Source organism: Rhinolophus sinicus, linkage group LG07, assembly GCF_036562045.2.
Source record: "Rhinolophus sinicus isolate RSC01 linkage group LG07, ASM3656204v1, whole genome shotgun sequence".
NCBI lineage: Eukaryota > Metazoa > Chordata > Mammalia > Chiroptera > Rhinolophidae > Rhinolophus > Rhinolophus sinicus.
The window spans coordinates 22,904,833-22,925,648 of NC_133757.1; the positions used below are offsets into that span (position 1 = coordinate 22,904,833).

Sequence of the window (20,816 nt, forward strand, 5' to 3'; positions counted from 1 at the left end):
CAGAGATGCTGATTAATGCACAGGAAAGCTTGGAGACAGGGCCACCCACCCATATACCCCACAGCCTAGAGTTGTGAGGCTTTTTGAGCTTGTCAGCTCCTCAAATGAGGAGTGTGTGGCCCAGGCCCAGCCTGGGTGTGGTGATGTTGGCATGTGTGTGAATGGGGCAACATTAGCAGCCCACCCCCAAACCTGGCTAGTTGGGACCAAGGAGACATCTGTTGGCCACGGCAGCCTTTTAGCAGGGAGTGCAGGTATCAGGGTCCAATCAGTCCCTTGGGAGCTCCTAGGGATCTGAAAGGACATAATCACCCTTGGGGTGGAGCTCATGGCTGCTCTAGGCCTCAGTGCCCAGAACTCAGTGGGAAGAGACTAGGTTCTTGTGTATCCTGCCCAACCCCAGAGCCCAGAGTTGGAGGAGAGCTGAACTAGAGGGTGCTGGACAGAAGGAGGGTGGCAAGCGGGAGGATCTGATCTATCATTGTTGGTGAACAATGAGCCGTCACCACCCTAATTAAAGATGTAATTACAGCAAATACATTCTGGGCTGAGAATGGATGACGGATGGCAGGAAGGCCCCTTGTAGCCAGCAGCCAGGAGATAGTGCCCCCTACAGCTCCCCACTCCAAGCTGGGGAGCCCTCCCCTCAGCGCGTGCCCCCACCCCAAGCTGGTTACAGGGTGTCTTGGCGCCTCCTGACAGGATGGTGACAGACAGGTGGGGACTGAGACTGGAGCAAGGGTCAGGGGAGAGGGCTTTGTTGGAGAAATGGCGGCGGGAAGGAGACCCAGAGGCCAGAGTAAGAGGGCCTGGGCTGGCATGTGTCAGGCAGGGGCAGGGCCAGGACGGGGTGCTTCTCTCTGAGAGAGCATGCCAGGGCACGGAACAGGTTTTCAAGGCACCCATGCTTGGGGAATAATTGGGGTCCTGCAAAGGCCAGAGGACTGGACTGATGGCTATAGGCCCCTGGCCCTAGAAAATGAGTGCAGGGGCAGAGCCGAGGGGACTTAGCCTGTAGAGGGTAACCACAGCAGGCGTCTGGTGGGCGATGTTGGCTTTTAGACCTGGCCCAGACTTCAGGGACTAGGCGGCAGGGGGCTCTCCTAGGGGCCTATTTGTCCTTGCCTGGGGTCAGGATACAGGGCAGGGGACTGGCCATATGAAGAGAATAGAGGTGGGCTTCTCCCACTGCCCTGGCCGTTGCTGCTCCCTCCTTCAGCATGGCAGGCCCCCATCTCCCACACCCCTGCTCGGGACCCCCTTAAAGGTGTGGGTACTGGTTGCCCCATGGAGGCCTGGGCTCGGGACATCTCCCTCTGGGCTCGGGATCTAAGCTCTGAATTCCAAGGCCTATTTGCCCTGAGCCCCAACCCCACTTACCCTCAGGGAGTAAGAAACCCTGAGCACAGGGTCACGTCACTCTGAAGCCAGCCTGAGCTGACCATCCCAGGGCCAACGCATGAAGGCCTGCCAGGATGGGGAGCTTAGCGATCTCAGCCTCTTGGCCCCATCTGCCATGGCGGCCTGTGGCCAGGGTCCTTCAGGTGTGTGGGTTGACCCCAAGGGAGAGAGGGCTGGGTGGGGGGCGGCGGGGAGCCCAGGCAGGCAGGCAGAGGGGAGGGAGAGAAGGCCACTGACAGCAGAACAAATGCTTGTAATTTTATAACCAATCTCAGCATGTCCATGGGGGGCCGTTCGTGCCTCCACTCAGGACCAATCAGCCTGACAGAGCTATGAGTCTGCCTGAGTGAATGTGAGCAGCTCCCCCCCACCCAACACCACTTACTGCAATCTCATTACCCACCAAGCCCAAGAAGGGCCAGAGCTGAGGGGCTGCAGGGAAGGGGACCTAGTCCACCTTGGAGCAGAGCCAGGCCAGAGCTAGGGCTGGGCCTGGGGTCAGCAGGGCAGGGTGGGCAAGCCTTGGAGATCCAGCAGCTCAGAGGGAGGAGGAAGGGAGGCAGGCTCAGGACAAATATTTTGCACCCACTGGTTGCTGAGCATGTAAGATGGGATAGATAGGGTACTAGCCCCTGCCCTCAGGGGGCTTGCAGTCTAACGTGGGCAGATGGAAGTTACAGAGGGATGGGCCCTGGGGAAGGTGGAGTTGGAGAAGTCATGGGAGGGCAGGAGGCTGAGCAACAAGAAAGGAAGGCAAGGAGGGGCAGAGCTCCAGAGCCGAGCTGGCCTTGGGCAGGAGGTAGGAAGGAGAGGGTAAGAAATCAAGGGAGAGGGAACCAGAGAAGCCTCAGAAGTGTATGCAGAGCCTGGCAGAGAGATGCAGGCCATGGGAGAGAAATGCCCACTAGGGGAGAGGGGGCTGGGGAGGAGCTGGCCGGCCAGTGTGGATATTAAAGGACGGCCTTGCTGGATATCTGGCTCTGGGGATGGCGATGTGACCATTAGTCTCTCTAATTGTCAAAAAAATCTAATTTAGTGTCTGGAGCTCGGGCCAGCCTCAGGTTAAATGGAGAGAGGCAGGCCTAACCATAAATCTGCCCTCCCAGCCTGGGCTGGTGCTAATTCTGCAGTTAAGTGAGAGGGTGAGGAGGGCAGCAAGATGGGACAGGAGTGTTCTGGAGAGGGGTTATCTATGACCCTGCATGCCAGCTCCCTCTTGCTAAGTCATGGCTAGGCCCTCCTCTCTTGCTGGAGGGAGAGGACTTGCGTAGGGCTCATTCGGACCAAGCAGGGGTAATGCCTCAAATGTGTGACGAGCTCGGGACCAGAGGATTCTGTCTGTGAGGCTGGGATTGTAAAACCCTCAGCCTCTCCTCCTCCGTGACCCACTCGGGGCCTACGAGGGCTCAGCTCTTGCAAAGAGAGGGTAGGAAGGTCACATTTCCTAGTAACACTGTGAGCCTTTGGTGAGGAGGGGCATGGAAGTTCACACCAAGTGACAAGTGACTGATCATCCTGTTCACTAGGTGACTGCCAGCAATGGCCTCAGGCATGGGACCCAAGGGCCATTCCTTAGTGGGGAGAGCACAACCCCTTGGGCGGGGCCCAGACTCCAAGTAAGGTGCGTGGGGACCAGAGAGCCTCTGAAGGACTGTGGCCTGAGGCAGGGGAGGGCTCTCCACCTGGGCTTGGTAATGACCTTACTCCCCTCAGAGCTGCTAATTGAAAGCAAGGGGTGTGGTAGGCTCAGCGGGAGAGGGTGGGGACTGGCAGGGTTCTCTGACAGGCTCTGCTTCCATGGGGGGAAGAAAACGATTTCTCCCGGCTTCAGCTCCATCTCACCAGGCACCCACCCGGCCTCTCCTGCTGCTAACGAAGTGCCTTTAATTAGCAGCCTAATAAAATGCTCTTAATTGGCAAGAGCCAATCAGGAAGAAGAGAGGTCTCCTCCCCTTAGTCATTGCTGATGGTGACACAGCTATAGGTGTCCAGGGGAGAGGGATCCCAACCCAGCCCAGCCTGGCTTTGGGAAACAGTGACTTCAGGGTTGTCCTCCAGGGGTGCCCTAGACTCCAGCCTTCCTGAGGGAAACCATCGGACACTGGTTTGACGGTGAGACCATAACCCCGCTGGCCCAGCCTCTGCTCAATACTAGGCTCAGGAGTCCAGCTGGCAAGTGACTACTGATTAGCTGCCAGAGGCCCTGACTCGTCTCTGCTGAGTCCTCCTTCCCTGTCCTTAGTTGTTAGGGAGGCGACTCGTGTGGGGAGTCTCTTTTCTTGCTGAGGTTCCCCATCTGCAAAACACAGCGTACACCTGATGCTTGGTTATGCCAGCAAGGATAGGTCAGCCCTGGGGCCCTGACTCGCCAGCCTGAGAATGGGAGGACTAGGTATGACAGGCAGAGAACACAGGCTGACGGCTGGGGAGCCGGGTGGAGCAGGGAGGATACTACTACTGAAAGCTGATGTAAAACGGGGTGGGTAACTTTGACAAGGGTTCTACTTCTGACTCTGGGAGGGGAGAAGAGGGACAGGAGGGAGGCCGGCCCTGCCTGTAACCTTGTACCCATCTCCCTAGGATTGGTTGAAGGAGGGAAAGGGGGTGGGTTTCTCCTAGTCAATGTTCCCTTCATTTTTATAGCTTGTTGGCCTCTCTCTGGAGGTTGCTCCTGAAGGTGAGCTCACCTGACTAGAAACTGACCAAATGGGATGCAGGAGAACCCAAATCTTCTCATCCTCTGAGGAGGCAGGTGGCAGAGGAACATTTAAACTCTGGGTTCAAGTGGGATTGTTATAGGCTATGCTGACCAGTTCCCAAATTAGATACCATTTTGGCTTAAATTTAATTCAACACGGAGCATTAACGATACGCCAGGGGCCCCATATGTATTCACACCATTTGGCTCTGACTTGTCTACAGGCCAGTGTTGTTTTCTCATGTCAGGTATCTTTGCACCCCCTTAATCTGTATATTGAAAAACTCAGTCCTCTTGATGTTGGACAAAGAGACAAGACACTTAGAAAATTCACTTTAATCTTATATTTGTAATTTAAGTTACTTTTTTCTGAACAGTTAAAAAAAAAAGCAAAACACACTCTATTATCATGATCCTAGGTTGTGAACATAATTGGTACATTGACTACACATCACCAAAACATAATCACAAAAGTCAAAGCAGTCAGTACTTAAGTCTAGAGAACAAAGGGCTCAACATCTGTTGCCAGGCCTGCCCTAGTAGGAGTCCAGTGAGACGCCCTCAGAAGTCTGGGGTGGGCTTGAGTGATCACTAATTTGGGACGGTAAATTCCCTTGGTACCCAGAGGTCTAACCTTCCTTGTTGGTCTTTCCTTCAGTGTCCAAGAAGGGAAAAGGATAGAGGGGGGGTGATGCTTTATAATACTATTTACTACACTCATCCTTAAACACAGACACGGCCCATCAGCAGCTAAAAGTCAGCTGGAAAGCACACAGTTTAGATACCATCTGCCTCTAGGAAATTTCAGATCATTGGTACTCAACTTCTAACACAGAGGCTTCAGGATATCAATGCATTAAGTTCCACCTGAAATCAGGTAGCCATAATCATGCCCTTTTGGTTTCTTTCCTCAGTTCAAGAATTCTGAAATCACAAATGAACTACAGGTAAAAGTAACAAGCAGCAAAGCTCAGCTGAGTTGCCCTAAGACATGGCTGTCTTTCTGGCACCGACTGTGTTGAGACTGTGGAGAAAGTCAGGGGCTCTGGGCTGTCCGTGGTCAGCTGTGTGGCTGGAGCCCAGGGAGAGGGACTGAGCCTGCAGGCCCTGGGTGCACGTGTTAGACGTGAGAGTTGCTATTCTAGGACGTAGAGGAAGGCGAGGAGAAGCATGGGCACCTTTCCATGTTCTTCAGCTTGAACTCACCCAAACAGGGAAGGAGATCAGAAATGTGTGACTTTAATAAGTCATATGGTAAACCTGATGACTAAAGAACTGGACGGTCACAGGTGGTGGTGGTGAGCTAAGCATCCCTTTTTCCACCTGGAAGTACCTTGGATTCCTGGAGAATCAAGCTTGTAGCCTAGCCCCACAGGCTGGCACTATTCTGGATTGGGCTGCTCCCACTTCAGGTAGGAAGGTATTACCATCTAAGGCAAATGGAGGATACCAAGAAGGTCAACAATACCAAGGCATTTAATCTAATTCTAGGAAAGAAAACAATCGCCCTAATTATTTCCAATCTACCCCACCCTCTCCACCCCAAGCCCTTTGTTTCCACACAGTCACATGCTAAGGAGCTCAACCCCAGCTGTTTAGACCAATGGGTACCAAGAGACGGGAAAGGAGAAGAGTGCCTACTTTCTTCTCTGCAGCTTTTGATTTTACAAAAGAAAAAGGATTTTTCTTACTCAGGCAGAAAACAGAATGATTTCAGAGTCCCAGGGTCTTTTTCAGTTCGGAAACAAGTTATGAGGGCCAGATTTTATTATTTGTCAATAGAGTTCCAGAGAGTCCCTGTCTCTGAAGTTTCTGGTAAAGAATCACCAGAAAGAATTTTGCCAAGGGACAAATGTAAAAGGCCTCCCATTCACAATTCACATTTACTTTCAAACTGCACATAGGAAAGTAAAAGGATGTTCTCGGGTGGAAATACACACACGTAGGGATGCTGGCTTTGTCCAGGCAGCCCCAGTATGAACGGAGAGCTTGCACGCATCCCAGAGCCTGCATGCACACGCCCCTTCCCCACGCCCCTTCCCCACCTTGGAAGGGGCTTCCTCCCACCTTTAAGAAATGTTTCTTTCAGGCCCACTTTGGAATTTTAGTGAGAAGAGACTAATCTACAATGGAGACATTTCATTTCAGAGCCCAGAGACACCGCCAGTTCCTTTTCTACCATTCCTTTAAATGTGTTGACTTTCTTTGTTTCTCTTTTTAAAAAGGTCAAACTTTACATTTATTCTAGCCCAGTTGGGGATTAGTGATAATCAATTCCCACTGAAATCATGCAGAGATGGTAAGTGGGGTTTACCTTCTCTGGAAATGAACTTCTACTTACCTGATTATTTCTTCTACAATGAACTGGTAAATGACCCCCAGAGCTGAGAATGTGACTGACTCAAGTTTTTCAGACCACTTAACTTCATTCCCATTTCATCAGCAGCAAAGGACAACTTGGGAGAATATCCTCAACGGAGCTAATGGCTCCAGACTGCAGGGCCCACCTCAATCTCATTTATGATGTACTGGACAAGCTTCAGAACAATCTCAGAAACAATCTACTTTCAACTGAACCTACATGGGAGAGCAAAACCCCGGGCACCAATGAATATTCAACAGCTTCCACTTTTGAACAGCAGCATATAACAGAAGGGCTAGTAAAGTTATGGCTGTTGGACAATATTTTGAAATAGCTTAAAATCCGTGCTTCTTTAATGCCTGGCCTGTGTTTTTCAGGGCTGACGGCCCTCCGCCTCATCGATAGCAGAATCCTTAACCAATCACAAGAAGCCATTAATAGTCAACACAATACACAGGGAACCCTGATAGTGACTAGATAGAAAACGTTTCTCTGTAGCGTTTGGGTAGTTAGGAAGGGAATTACACTCAGAAAATATTTCCTGGGCAATGACACATCATTACACTGGGAAGTATTTTCTGAATGTTAACCTGGAACTAAAAGCTTAAAAGCACTCATAAAGCAGGAAGGAAAAACGCATATGCGCAACCTGCCTTTTCATGTGTCATTTTAAAAGGGAAGAGGATACCCTCTTTTTTTGGGAAGAGGATACCTTTTTGCAAATCAGAGGTAAGAGTGAAGATGGCTTTCTCTCCCCCCTTCCTCTGCTAAACTAAAGGTGGCCTGGCTTTGAGGTCACCTGCAACTGGCTCCCATCCTGCTTTGATCAGGAATGGACACAATGGGCCTGAGGCTCAGCTTCCAAGGGAAACATGAGGCTGTGCTATGGCCTTTAATGGGCGTGTCCATGCCACCTGAAATGACGGTGGAGGGCCGCTCCTGCCCAGGAAACAAGGGGCACAGGCTGGCAGTATTCCCTAACGCTCCCAGGTCGGGGTGGCACACGTGCTGTACACCGACAGCCCATAAGCTGCCTTTCAAGTGCTGGGTCTGCTTGGGCCTTGCTGAGGTCCGTTTATGCTGTTCACCAGCTGCCAGAGAAACTTTACTGGTTGGGGAGAGTGGAGAGTCAATAAGACCTGGAGGAGGAAGAAAAGGAAAGAGAAGGCAGTTTCTGCCCCATAATAAACCCTGTGTGCCAGACTTCACCCTGATCTGTTCTCTCTGGCAGCTTTGCCCTTTGTAAATACCAGGTTTGGGAAAAGCAGAAGGTTCTGCAGTGCAAGGTTGAGATGATTAGCTTGATTTTTGAGAAATGATATTTACTGACCTAAATGAAAAAGGAATCAACTTTTACTCCTGGCCACCTCTTAAGCCACTGACTGCGGTCTTGGCAAAGATGCAGGCGCCTGTGTGCTCACCGGCCCTGGTGAGGAAATCAGAGATGTGAACCATTACGCAGAACGCACTGAGCCACTGGCTCTGGCCATTTCAAACCTTTCTGTAGGCTGAGCCTTACCAGTGATTTAAGATGAAGTACAACGCTTTTTATTACACATCTAATTGTTAATGAGAGGAAATGCAATCAGCAACTCCTTTCCACACTCTACATGGAATCAAGGAGACTGCTGAGTCCAGGAAAGATGTGGTCATTGATGGAGCCCAGGAAATTTCTGCTCCCCACCTTTTTTGGGGGCAGGGGGGTGCGTATTAGGAGAAGAGAGAAGAGTTGCAAATATGATGAGAGGACCATGTCTGAGAACCCACTGTTGTCACATAGGGTCACTTGCAGCAAAAGCCTAGGTTTGAAATTCTGACTGAACAGCATTTAACTCTTCTAAGTGTTACATTTTCTAGCTGATTTGTCTCATGCTAACTGAGGCTACTCTCTTCATACTCTTTCTTCTCAGGTGCAGAGAAACAGGTTGAAGGGGAGTGGAGGGAGGGAGGAAAGAGGGACAGAAAGAGAGAAAGAGCTGGAAGGAAGAGAGCCGATCTCCCAGTGTGTGCATTCCTGTCTCTTTGCCCCTGAGGCTGCACAGTCAGCTGTCTCCGCTTAAGCTCAGGGGGCTGCACCCATCTTGCCAGGCGCTGGGAATTCCTGTAGTTCATGGGGAGACACTGGGCGTGGTCTGGCTGGAAGGTGCACCCCCTAGAAGTGGGTCTCTCCCAGCAGGCTATATCGGGAAACTGGTTCTTCTGCTTAATGGCAAAGCAAGAGAGATTCTGGCAAAACACTAAATATATTTATAAGTCATCTTTGTCTGGAACCAAGTAAGGGAGAAACGGGTGCAGAGGGGAAAGGAGGAGGGGAAGTGAGGTGAGGTTTCAAAGTTCCAATCATTCATGAAAGATAAAAGACATCTTCTGATAGCAGCACGGAAGCAGTCAGCTGTGCTGAGCAGACCCTCCTGGGTCGACTGCAGACCAACTGTGTCCCAACAGGAGTCTCAAAGCCCCGCTCCTCGGCTAGTCTGGGGAAAGTGGGTAGTATTTGATTGTTACTGTTGTTGCTCATCCTGGTATTGGCAGATACGTTAAATACCGCAACTTTAATGAGTCCTGTGTGAAAACAGAGCAAATAGTCATTAGTCCCTTTCCCTGTATTTCTCACTTGCTCTATAAGGAAAAGAATATTAACTTAGTGTCAGTTGGGAGACGGGCTCAGAGGTCCTTCTTCAGGCCTGCTCTCTGCCCGTGCTGAGCAGGAGCTCCTGTCAGAGGCTACGTGGTCTGTGTGGGGGCTTTGCGGGGCTCACTGACATGCTCAGGGCACAGCGCTCACACACGACTCATGTCTTGAGATTAAGGGTGACTATGGAGGGTGTAGCAGCAAGCTGTCACCTGCTCCCTATAAAGGCACAGCAGGGAGGGCAGTTCTAAGGTTCTGGCCCTGAGCAGCTTCCAAAACCAGATGTGTAGGTGGTGGCTGCTATGTGGCCTAGAGACTAAGGCAGAGGGTGGGACTAGAGACCCACATTTTAGAGCCATCCACACTGAGCTGAGAGCTGAGCCTGGGGAAGAGACAAGACAGCCAAAGCAGGGAACTTAAATAAGGAAGAAAGGCCTGAGATAGACTCTTAAGGGATCTCTGTTTTAGAGCTGAGAGGGGAAGGATACATAAGCAGTAAGAGAACCAGGAAGAATATTAAAAATGGCAAAATGGATAGAAATCTTAGGAAGAGAAAATTTTGGCAAAAGGGGGGGGGATAGGTAACATGATGATTACAATATTAATATTAATGACCACTTTTTACCAAGGGCTTGTTATGTGCTAGGCACTGTGCAAAGTACTAAGAATTTTACACATAACATTTCAATGCAATCCTCACAACAGCTTTGTGTAGTAGGTACTGCAACCCTCACTTTACTAATAAGGAAACCAAAGCTCTGGGAAGTTACTTGCCCAAGGGCACACATCTAGGACTGTCACTCAGGACTGCCTGTGTGACTTGGTTGAGGAGGCTGAGGGACGAGGAAGCTGTGTGTCCTCTGTGAGAAATGAGCCCAGCAGGGTACGAACCACCCCATTCAGAAGAACCACTGCCAAAAGGTGTGCAGGAAAGTGTACTACACGTGTACTTCTGCCGTTAAGAACTGACGCAAGCATGGGAAACAAGAAATCGTAATAATGGCAACGTTCCCCAGTAGTAGTGCAATTTCCCCAAACCAACAATAACCCAATTAAAGCATTTGACCTGCTTAGGACACAAGGTATGATCTGAATATACCATAATATAGACAGAGACAAATTTTACCATCTTTTCCTGCCTCAGAGGGAGGACGAAGACTTGAGTGGGAGAGTACACAGAGTTCTCACCAATTCCAAAGCTACTTCCAAGGTCAAAGGACAGTTCTTTTTATTTTTTGAGAAGGTGGGGATTGGAAATGAGGATTAAAAAAAGCTACCTTTTATAATCAAATGACACTGACAAGGCAGAGCTGTGAGAAATCAGCGTATTTCACCATGAGATTTCCCCATTTGCACATTAGATTATCTACCTGGTTTAAAGGGTCTCTATTATAGGTACTGGTTTGATCTGGGAAATACAAAACCATAGGCTTTTGGGTTGTTACTCTTAGTTTTGAAACTGATTAAAATCTCTTACTTTCTCAACAATCCTATCAGATAACTGGGGCGGGAATCATTAGTTCTATACAAGAGTCATCTAAATCTCATTCAAGAATCATCTAGAACTGAGGCTGGCTACCTGGATGAAGGCAGCATCCAATACGCAGCCTTAGTCCTGTCTCACATTGTTGGCTTCCCTTGCCTTCCAGGACTTGGAGAGGTAAAGGACAAGAGAAGGCTCCATGAACTAGCAATATTCCTTAGAGCCAATATTCCGTCTCCTACCCACAGGGCCATGCACACAATTCTTTTTCATACCTGGGCAAGTATGAGGTCAGGGTATGATTATTTATCTGGAGATGTAGGTGTATGTTCGAGAAGGGGAGCGGGGAGGGTCAGCTTGGGCAGCTGGATCATTTAGAAAGTCCCAGATGAGGATTGTGTCATCATGTGAACTACTGACAATCTGGAATTCGTCAAACTGGAGTCGGAAAACTCTTCCAGAATGCTCCTGAAGAAGCAGAAACAAAAACTTTTGAGCTATTTGAAATCAAAAGGACACAAATTCAGCAACATGTCAGGAGTCTATGAAAAGGCTATTTTATGCTGATAAATTTCTGTTTAGTTGTTTCAAGAACACAGAGAAAAAACTTAATGTGGATTAAAGGCAGGATAGAAAAGTCAAATATTGGGCAGTTGATTTCAAATACAATTAAAATAATATTCACCAGAGCTGAGACACGTCCACCAGTATGCTACTTTCTTATTGCTAGCTCTCCTAGGCTTAGGCTGAACAAAACCATCCCTCAGTGACTCCCTTGCTTTATCCTCTCTCTGAATCTCTAGGATTCTTCTACCATCAGAGGCCAAGGCTTGATAGTAGTCAATGGTGTGCTGGTAAATGTTTATCAATGAACTCTCCCCAATTTGTGAAAAGCATTTGCACATTTTCATGGTGTAAAAATTCCTACCCTGGACAACTTCAAGCTACCGTGGGAGGTCAACGAGCTTGCAAAATTCATGAAAATGTAACATTTGGCTCTCATAAGCAGTTATGCCTATTTAGCACACCACTGTAGTAACCACCACCCTGACCACTTCCAGCATCCCAGAAAGCACTCTCATGCCCTTTACTCACTAGTCAGTACTACCTTCCCCCTGATGCTACCGAAAATAAGACCGAGTCTTATACCGTATTTCCCCGAAAATAAGACTGGGTCTTATACTGTTATTTCCCCGAAAATAAGACCGGGTTTTACATTAATTTTTGCTCCAAAAGACGCATTAGGGCTTTTTTTCAGGGGATGTCTTATATTTTCATGTATAACAATCTACATTTATTCAAATACAGTCATGTCATCTTCTTCTGGAACATCGTCATAACGTACTAAATGCATCCGTCTGGCTGATGATCTAACTGGGGCTTATTTTTGGGGTAGGTCTTATTTTCGGGGAAACATGGTATTATCAATTCATTTTTCCTGTTCTTCAATTTCATATAAATATACTCATTAACAGCATGTATTCTTTTTTCCTGATTTCTTTTATTCAACAGTATAAGATTCCTCTCTGTTACTGCATGTAACAGTAGTTCAGTCTTTTTCTTATTACTGGTTGATATTCCATTATATGAACACAGTACAACTTATCGTTTCTGCTGTGGTGGACATATGGACTGACTAGTTTTGGGTATTATAAATAAAGCTGCTATAGATATTTATGCACATGTCTTTTGATGGATATATGCTCTCATTTCATTTAGGAGTAGAACTACTGAGCCATGGAGTAGGTGCATGTTTAGCTGTAGTAGATACGGCAAAACAGTTTTTTAAAAGTTGTGCCAATTTATACTCTCACCAGCCATGTATCAGAGTTCCAGCTGCTCCACATCTTCAACAAATTGATACTGTCAATCTTACTATTTTGGTAGAGCTATAGTGGTACTCTACTGGAGTTTTAATTTGCATATTTCTTTAAGAAGTTGAGGCAATTCCCCTTTATTCTTAGTTTGCTGAGTTTATCATGAATGGATGTTGGATTTTGCCAAATGCCTTTTCTGCATCTACTGACATAAACATGTGCTTTTCTTCTTTAGCTTTCTGATGTGATGGATTACATTAATTGATTTTTGAATATTAAACCTGCTTTGCATAACTGGAATAAATCCCATTTGGTCATGGTATATAATTCTTTTTACACATTGTTGAGTTCAATTTGCTAATATTTTGTTGAAATTTATTTTAAGTTACTTCATTTTATTGGCATATTACTACCTTTTAAATAATTTCAGAAATTATCCTTATTGTGAAATCACTAAACATAAGGAGGAGTGACAAGACTACACGAGTATGCAAATATCTCTTTGAAATCCTGCTTTTGATTCTTTTGGATATATTGTATACCCAGAAATGGGAACGCTGGATCCTTTGGCAATTCTATCTTTAATGTTCTGAGGAACTGCCATACTGTTTTCCATAGAGGATGTACCATTTTACATTCTTTACAAGATGCAAATGAGCTCATAGATGAGCATCTGTGTGCATGAGACATATTGGTCTGCAGTTTCTTTTTCTTGTAATAGCTTTGTCTGGTTTTGGTATTAGGGTAATGCTGGCCTCGTAAAGAGTTAGGAAGTATTCACTCTGCTTCTGTCTTCTGGAAGAGACTGCAGAGAACTGGTATAACGTCCTCAAACATTTGGTAGAATTTACCACTGAACCCATTTGTGCCTCATGTTTCCTGTTTTGGAATGTTATTAATTATGGCGTCAATTTATCTAATAGGTATAGGTCTATTCAGATTGTCTATTTCTTCCAATGTAAGCTGTGGAAGATTATATCCTTCAAGGAATTGGTCCATTTCATCTAGGTTATCAAGTTTTGGGGCATAAAGTTGTTCATAGTATTTCTTTATTATTATCCTTTAAATGTCCATGGGATCTGCAGTGATGCAAAGTTGTGTTTAACATTAAAAAATCAATGTAATATACCAATTAACAGAATAAAGGTGAAAATGTGAGATCATCTCAATAGATGCAGATAAAAGCATTGAACAAAATCCAACATCCATTTCTAATAAAAACTCTCAGCAATCTAGGAATAGAAAGGAACTTCTTAATCTCCTGATAACAGGTGTCTATGAAAAACCTATAGCTAACATATATGTATAGGGGTGGCTGGTTAGCTCAGTTGGTTAGAGTATGGTGCTGATAACACCAAGGTTGCCGGTTGGATCCCCACATGGGCCACTGTGAGCTGTGCCCTCCTTAAAAAAAGAAAAAAAGAAAGTAACATATATGTACATACATGTGTATATAAAATGGTGAAAGACCAAATGCCTTTTTCCCAAGATAAGGACATCCACTCTTACCGATTCTTTTGAACATTGTACTAAAAGTCTTAGTCAAGACAACAAAACAAGAAAGAGAAATGAAAGGTACACAGATCGGAAAAGAAGTGAATTTCTATATACTTGAAATGAACATTCCAGATATTGAAAATTTACAATAGCATTAAAAATATGAAATATTTAGGGATTAAATATGATAAAAGATGTATAAGACCTTTATACTATAAGCTATAAAACATTGCTGAGAAATTTTTGAAAGACCTAAACAAAAGGAGGGATTACTGGGTTCACAGTAGTGAAGTCAATTCTCACCAAGACAAACTGATCTAGATTTAACACAATCCCAATAAAAATCGCTGGTTTTTTTTGGGTGTGAGGAGGGTGGGGTAGAGGCTGAAATTGGCAAACAGATTCAAAATTCACATCAAAATTCAAAGGACCACAAAGACTTTGAAAAAGAACAAAGCTGAGACCAAAGTTACACTACTTGATTTCATGAGTTATTAAAAAGCTAGTTACCAAGATAGCATGATATTGGCATCAAGATAGACAAAAATATCAATGGAAATGAATAGGTCCATAAAGTAGACTCACACATATGTAGTCAATTGGTTCTTGACAAAGCTGCAAAGGCAATTCAGAGGAAAAGGGTAGTCTTGGATAAATGGTACAAGAACAACTGGATATCCACGTGAACTTTGAACCATACCTTGTACCACCCACAAAACTTAACTCAAAATGAATCATAGACCAAAATGTAAAACCTAAAACTATAAATCTTCTAGAAGAAAATACAGAGGAAAAAAAAATCTGTGTGACTTTGGATTAGGCAAAGATTTATTTTTTAGGTATAATATCAAATACCATCTAAGTCCAAGTTGATACTTGGACTTAATCAAAATTAAGAATTTATGCTTTTCAAAAGAAATCTTTTAAGGGAATGACAAAACAAAAACAAAATGGGTATCCTAAATATGTAAAGAAATACCGAAACTCAATAATAAGAAAACCACTCAATTTAAAAAATGGACAACAGATTCAGACACTACACCAAAGTAGATATATGGATGGCAAATAAACACATGAAACAATGTTCAATATTATTAACACTGGATATGCAAATTAAGATCAAAATGAGGTACCACCTAGCATTTATTAAAATGACTCAAATTGAAAAGACTGTACTAAGTATTGGCAAGGATGCAGAGTAACTGGAACTCCCATGCACTGTTGTACTATAATGTTAAACGGTACAATTGCTTTGGAAAACAGTTTAACAGTTTCTAAAAATATTAAACATACATTTACCATATGACCTAGCAATTCTGCTCCTAGGATTTACCCTGAAGAAATGAAAGCATATGTTCACACAAAGACTTGCACATAATATTTATAGAAACTTTATTTGTAATAGCCAAAAATTGGAAACAATCCAAATTTTCATCAACTGGCAAGTGGATAAATAAATTGTGGTATAACCAACCATACAATGGACTACTACTCAGCAATTTTAAAAAAGGAATGAACTATTGATATACATCAATAACATGGGTGAATCTCAACATAATTATACTTAATGAAAAGAGGCGAAAAAGAATACACACTGTATGATTCCATTAATTAAACCCTAGAAAATGCAACTGACCAACAGCAGATCAGTGGTTGCCTGGGGAACGGAGCAGGCGGAAGTGGGTGGGATGGGAAAGAGGGATTAACAAGGGGCATGAAGATATGTTCGTTATCTTGGTTGAAGGCATGGTTTCATTGGTATGTATATACATCAAAATTTATTAAGTTATATATTTTAATTATGTACACTTTATTGCTGTCAAGTATATTTCAATAAATCTGTTTTCAAAAAGTTAACACTTTGTAAACGGGCATTTTCCCGCCAAATCGCATCGTAACGCGGGGCTTTTTTGACATTTTCTCACCAAAATTAGACTTTCCGTAAAATATTCATATCTTTCGATCTATTTGATATTTTTCTATGAAACTTTCAGTGTTTTAGTTTAAAAAGAGGTCTCTATTTACTTTGCAAAATTTTTGCCGGTTCCAACTAGAGGCGATATGACAAGTTTACTCGTTTCCCGCAAAAAATGTGGTTAAGACAATTCAATAACTGAGGACAAGATTTGAACAGACACTTCACAAAAGATAAGCACATGAAAAGATGTTCTACACCACTAGTTATTAAAGAAATGCAAATTAAAACTATAACCACTACTCACTCAAATGCCTATAATTTTTTTAAAAAACTGACAATACCAAGTGCTGTCAAGGATATAGAAAAATGGGACTCTCATATACTGTTAGTTGAAATGTAAAATGGTTTGCATTTGCAAACTCCCAAACTGTCACTTTGGAAAAGAGCTTACCGTGTTTTCCTCAAAAATAAGACCTAGCCAGACAATCAGCTCTAATGCGTCTTTTGGAGCAAAAATTAATATAAGACCCGGTCTTATTTTACTATAATATTTACTTATATAAATAAGACTGGGTCTTATATTAATTTTTGCTCCAAAAGACGCATTAGAGCTGATTGTCTGGCTAGGTCTTTTTTTCAGGGAAACACAGTAGTAGTTCTTTCAAATTTAAATATACGCTTATCATAGGACCCAGAAATTGCACTTCTAGGTATTTACACAGGAGAAATGAAAGCAATATTACACACAAATTCCTGTATGGGAATGTTTTCAGTATCACCAAAAACTGGAAACATTCTAAATGTCCTTAAACTGGTGAATGAATAAGCAAATTGGTTTATCCACACAATGGAGTATTACTCAGCAACAAAAAAGAACAGGTACTAACACTCGAACAGATCTCAAATGAAGTGAAAAGAGCCAAATGCAAAAAAGCTACATACTGTATGACTTCATTTCTATGACATTTCATAAGATAGCAAAACTATAGGGACAGCAAACAGATGAATAGTGGCTAGGCGTGAGTCTAAGGGGCATAGTTTTGGGGGGGTGATAGAAATTTTTTATTTTAACTTGATTGTGGTATTTACACACAGAAGAACACTAAAAATGGGGCAAATTTTGCTGTATGTAAATTATACTTTAAAAACCAGACTTAGATTAATTGTAAATGAATCCATTTTTTTTAAAAACATGTGAAACATGAAGGTAGAGCATGTCTGGTGCTGAAAAAACTGAGCTTTAAATCCAACAAGGATGACAAAGAAATGTATCTCTCTCTTCTCCAGAGCAGAGACTGCCTCAATTTTGAGCCAGGATTTACAACACTGGGGCTTCAAATGCTTGCTCTCATCTTTCCCTGAATTGTGCAAAAGATTCTGTCCTCCCTGGTGCCCCACCTAATATTCTTTTTCTCATGGAAGCAGCTTTTAACCTTAGGACATTTCATAATCCAGGCCTTTGGCAAACACCAAATGATAAAGAATTTAGTGCTTTCGAAGGTGACATTCCTCTTTTTGAGTCACTCTTTTTCCCCCAAATGTCAAGATGTTCAGGCAAGGGGGTGTATGTGGAATAAAAAAGATGGGATTTGAGTTGCTGGAGGCAGCATGCCTTGAATAGGATGCAGAACTAAGGGGCTAAGCAGGGGGTTCACGCAGACTCCCATGACACTTTTTGCAGGCACAGGTGTGCAGGTCCTCAGATTCTGGACAGGTTCCAATTTGAGTAATTATGTTGCTTCTCCCTAAGTACCCCCTACTGTTTCTGGTGGATACAGAATTCTTATTCACTTCCTGTACTAAACTGATGTGTAAAGTTGCTGTGCAGCTGTTAAACAGCTGCCACATTCCTCTCCATATATAGTCTCTAAAGCACTTTTGGATGAAAGGCATTATATAAACATATTTTATTATCATGTATTGGTTGCCTTTCCACTTAGTAGGTTTTGTGAGGTTCTAACTATCAAATCCAGATCTATACTCCACAGCATATCAATGTTTAATTTCTTCTCCTTCCTGCTCCCCAACTCCCTCCAAACAACAAGACTCTTACCACAAGGGTCCGTAGACAGAGAGTCCCTGTAGGAGCACGGGGGTCCAAAGCAGCTACAAGATCCCACACTTTAATTTTTCTAAAGATCAAAAAGGAGACAAAAATCTTAGTTAAAAGCAAAATTAAGGGAACACAAGAAGAATAGCAAAAAGTCATGACAATAAATATGTATGGTGAATATAGTTTACATGATAAATGCAGCTCACAGAAGTATATAAAAACGTTTTTGTTTTGGAGACTAGGTTCTTGCATTCATTTGTGGGTAGAGACTATTGGTCTTAACAGGGGAAAATGTACGTGATTAACCTATAAATGACAAACAGGTTAGCTTTCACCAAACTGATGAAGACAGTGAACAGTCAAGTTACAACATACTTTGGGGCCAGGAGATCTTACACATTAAACCTCTTAATGATATAAGAGATTACTTAGACCTGGAAACCTGTAACTCTGAGGATCTTCTTTCTAGTCAGTTCTAAGAATGGCCCAGGTCACATGTAGTAGATGACTGAGGTACATTTAAAGAGCTCTGTAGTTTATATAAACAAATCCTTATATTTTCATTTAAATAAGAAAAGTTTAGCCCTTCTAAAAATTAATTATGGGTCATGTCTCCTTAAGGCGAATAAAAGACAAAACCCAAGAAAAGTGGGTACAGATCAAAACCATGGGAATGAGAAAATATAACCTTGGACCTAGCTAGAACATGTCATCACATCCTTGAACAATTTCCCAAGGGTATGCAAGTGATGGCTGACTCAAAGCAGAGAAGTAGGTCTGCTACCCTTCCTGCTGCTTGAGTTGTCTTAATATATCAATATAGCCAGCTCACACACTAAGACAATGTTGTTAAGTTAGTTTCTGATATTTAAAAAGCGGCCAAGGGGCTGGCCCGGTGGCTCAGGCGGTTAGCGCTCCATGCTCCTAACTCCGAAGGCTTCCGGTTTGATTCCCACATGGGCCAGTGGGCTCTCAACCACAAGGCTGCCAGTTCAATCCCTCGAGTCCTGCAAGGGATGGTGGGCAGCGCCCCCTGCAACTAAAATTGAACAAGGCACCTTGAGCTGAGCTGCTGCTGAGCTCCCGGATGGCTCAGTTGGTTGGAATGCATCCTCTCAACCACAAGGTTGCCGGTTCGGCTCCCGCAAGGGATGGTGGGCTGTGCCCCCTGCAACTAGAAAACGGCAACTGGACCTGGAGCTGAGCTGTGTCCTCCGCAACTAAGACTGAAAGGACAACAACTTGAAGCTGAATGGCACCCTCCACAATTAAGATTGAAAGGACAACAACTTGACTTGGGGGGAAAAAAAAAAAAAGGCCTGGAAGTACACACTGTTCCCCAATAAAGTCCTGTTCCCCGTCCCCAATAAAATCTTTTAAAAAAAAAAGGAAAACTTCTATACTGAATATATATTATTAAAAAAAAAAAGCTGCCAATATTTGAACTATAGCCTTCTACTCCAAATCCGGTACCTTGACAAGAAGAAATGATAAAGAGGCCTTCATAAGTGAATATACTCTTGTAAGAATTTACTATGTGCTTGATTGGCACTGCTAGACATGGGTTCCATCCACAACATGAATGGATTCTATAAATCACTGGAAATTAGACTGAAGAAAATAAAGATGACTGAACTCATCGTAACTGAAATGCTAGGAGAAGTGATAAGATAAGAGAGCTGCACTTCTAGAAATCATTCAAAGATATCAAAATTCAAGACCCTATCACACTAAGCCCTCGATATTGCCCTCCAATGTTTCAGTTTTATTAATAAGTCACTATTTTATATGAATATCCTGTTATACTAGGTTTGGCCAGTTCTTTGTTTTATAGGGCAAAACAGATAACTATAGAACCAAAAAAACGAAATATTAATAAAAATCACAAGCAAACAAGTGCAACTAAGTGATTGGGAAGAATATTTTGGAAACGAGTAAACAAAATGGCGAACACATAGATTAGACACAAGAACTACTGTATTGAGTCCTTTCTGTGAAATCTGTAATCTTTTAGAGAAAAGGAAAGGCTATATTTAACATCCTAAGGCAGGAGGGATTCAGATGTGGATTTTTTTTTTAACTCTGTTAGCAAACTCACCCATCATACGCCCCACTGACTATCCTCTTGTTATCAAATCGAATACAGCGCACCAATTCCTCATGGCCTTCTAACACTCGTAAACATGCACCACATTCTATGTCCCATAATCTGGAAAAGAAAATTGAGTTAAGTGAATTTTCATGTATTCTTTTATAAGCTTGGGATGTTTTAAAACAATATACTTTATATGTCTTTAAAAAATCCACAAAAATAAATCAACACCTATACAAAAATGTACTGCTTTCAATGTAATTTACTTCCTTTCTGCCATATAACTCATGTAGAAAAATGTATGATTTAAGTTCAAATACAGTATATATTTTCAAAGCACAATGCTTTATATAACTCTGTAACCAGGGTCTCTAAGGCATAAAAAGGATGAATTCAATGCACACAGCTGCCTGTGAAGGAAATGACCAAGCCAAGAAAAGTAATGTTTCCTGAAATCACCAGTAAGAATGAGATGAAGAGTGTCAGTGACATCATGGCCTCACAAAGTATGTCCGTCCACCTCGTTCACTGAGGACAATCTCTGCTTTCCCCCACTATCTAGGACAGTCTTTCTCATGTAACGGAAATGCAAAGTAAGTTCTCAAAAACTTTTATATACTAATATAAAAACACTGTATGCTTTCAGACTAATCCAAACGATTTCTAGGAATGAAAATTTCCTTAGATATAACAATAGCTCTATCTGCTGTTTTTTTAATGGCCTTTTCATCCTCTCAGTATTTCTTTGAAGGAAGGAAGAGGATCGATAAATTGTCCAAATTCTATTCATATCTGTGTCATTCATCTTTGCGAATGGAAAACACCCAAAATACTTCAATTTGTGGATTCTTTCTAATCTCAAA

General features: G+C 43.4%; 1 protein-coding gene across 14 annotated transcripts in view; it reads right to left on the reverse strand.

Annotated features, from left to right (window-relative positions):
• Nucleotides 1-4,428: 4,428 nt before the first annotated feature.
• Nucleotides 4,429-20,816, reverse strand: part of BTRC (beta-transducin repeat containing E3 ubiquitin protein ligase) — a 167,016-nt gene continuing 150,628 nt past the window's right edge. For all 14 annotated transcript variants that reach the window (XM_019724950.2, XM_019724949.2, XM_019724948.2 and 11 more), the window contains 4 exons: nt 19,960-20,070; nt 17,862-17,940; nt 10,852-11,044; nt 4,429-9,023 (listed from right to left, as the gene is read on the reverse strand). In XM_019724950.2, coding sequence (XP_019580509.1) covers nt 10,883-11,044; nt 17,862-17,940; nt 19,960-20,070 — 352 coding nt within the window. In that variant the 3' untranslated portion in view covers nt 4,429-9,023; nt 10,852-10,882. The remainder of the gene's footprint in view (nt 9,024-10,851; nt 11,045-17,861; nt 17,941-19,959; nt 20,071-20,816) is intronic.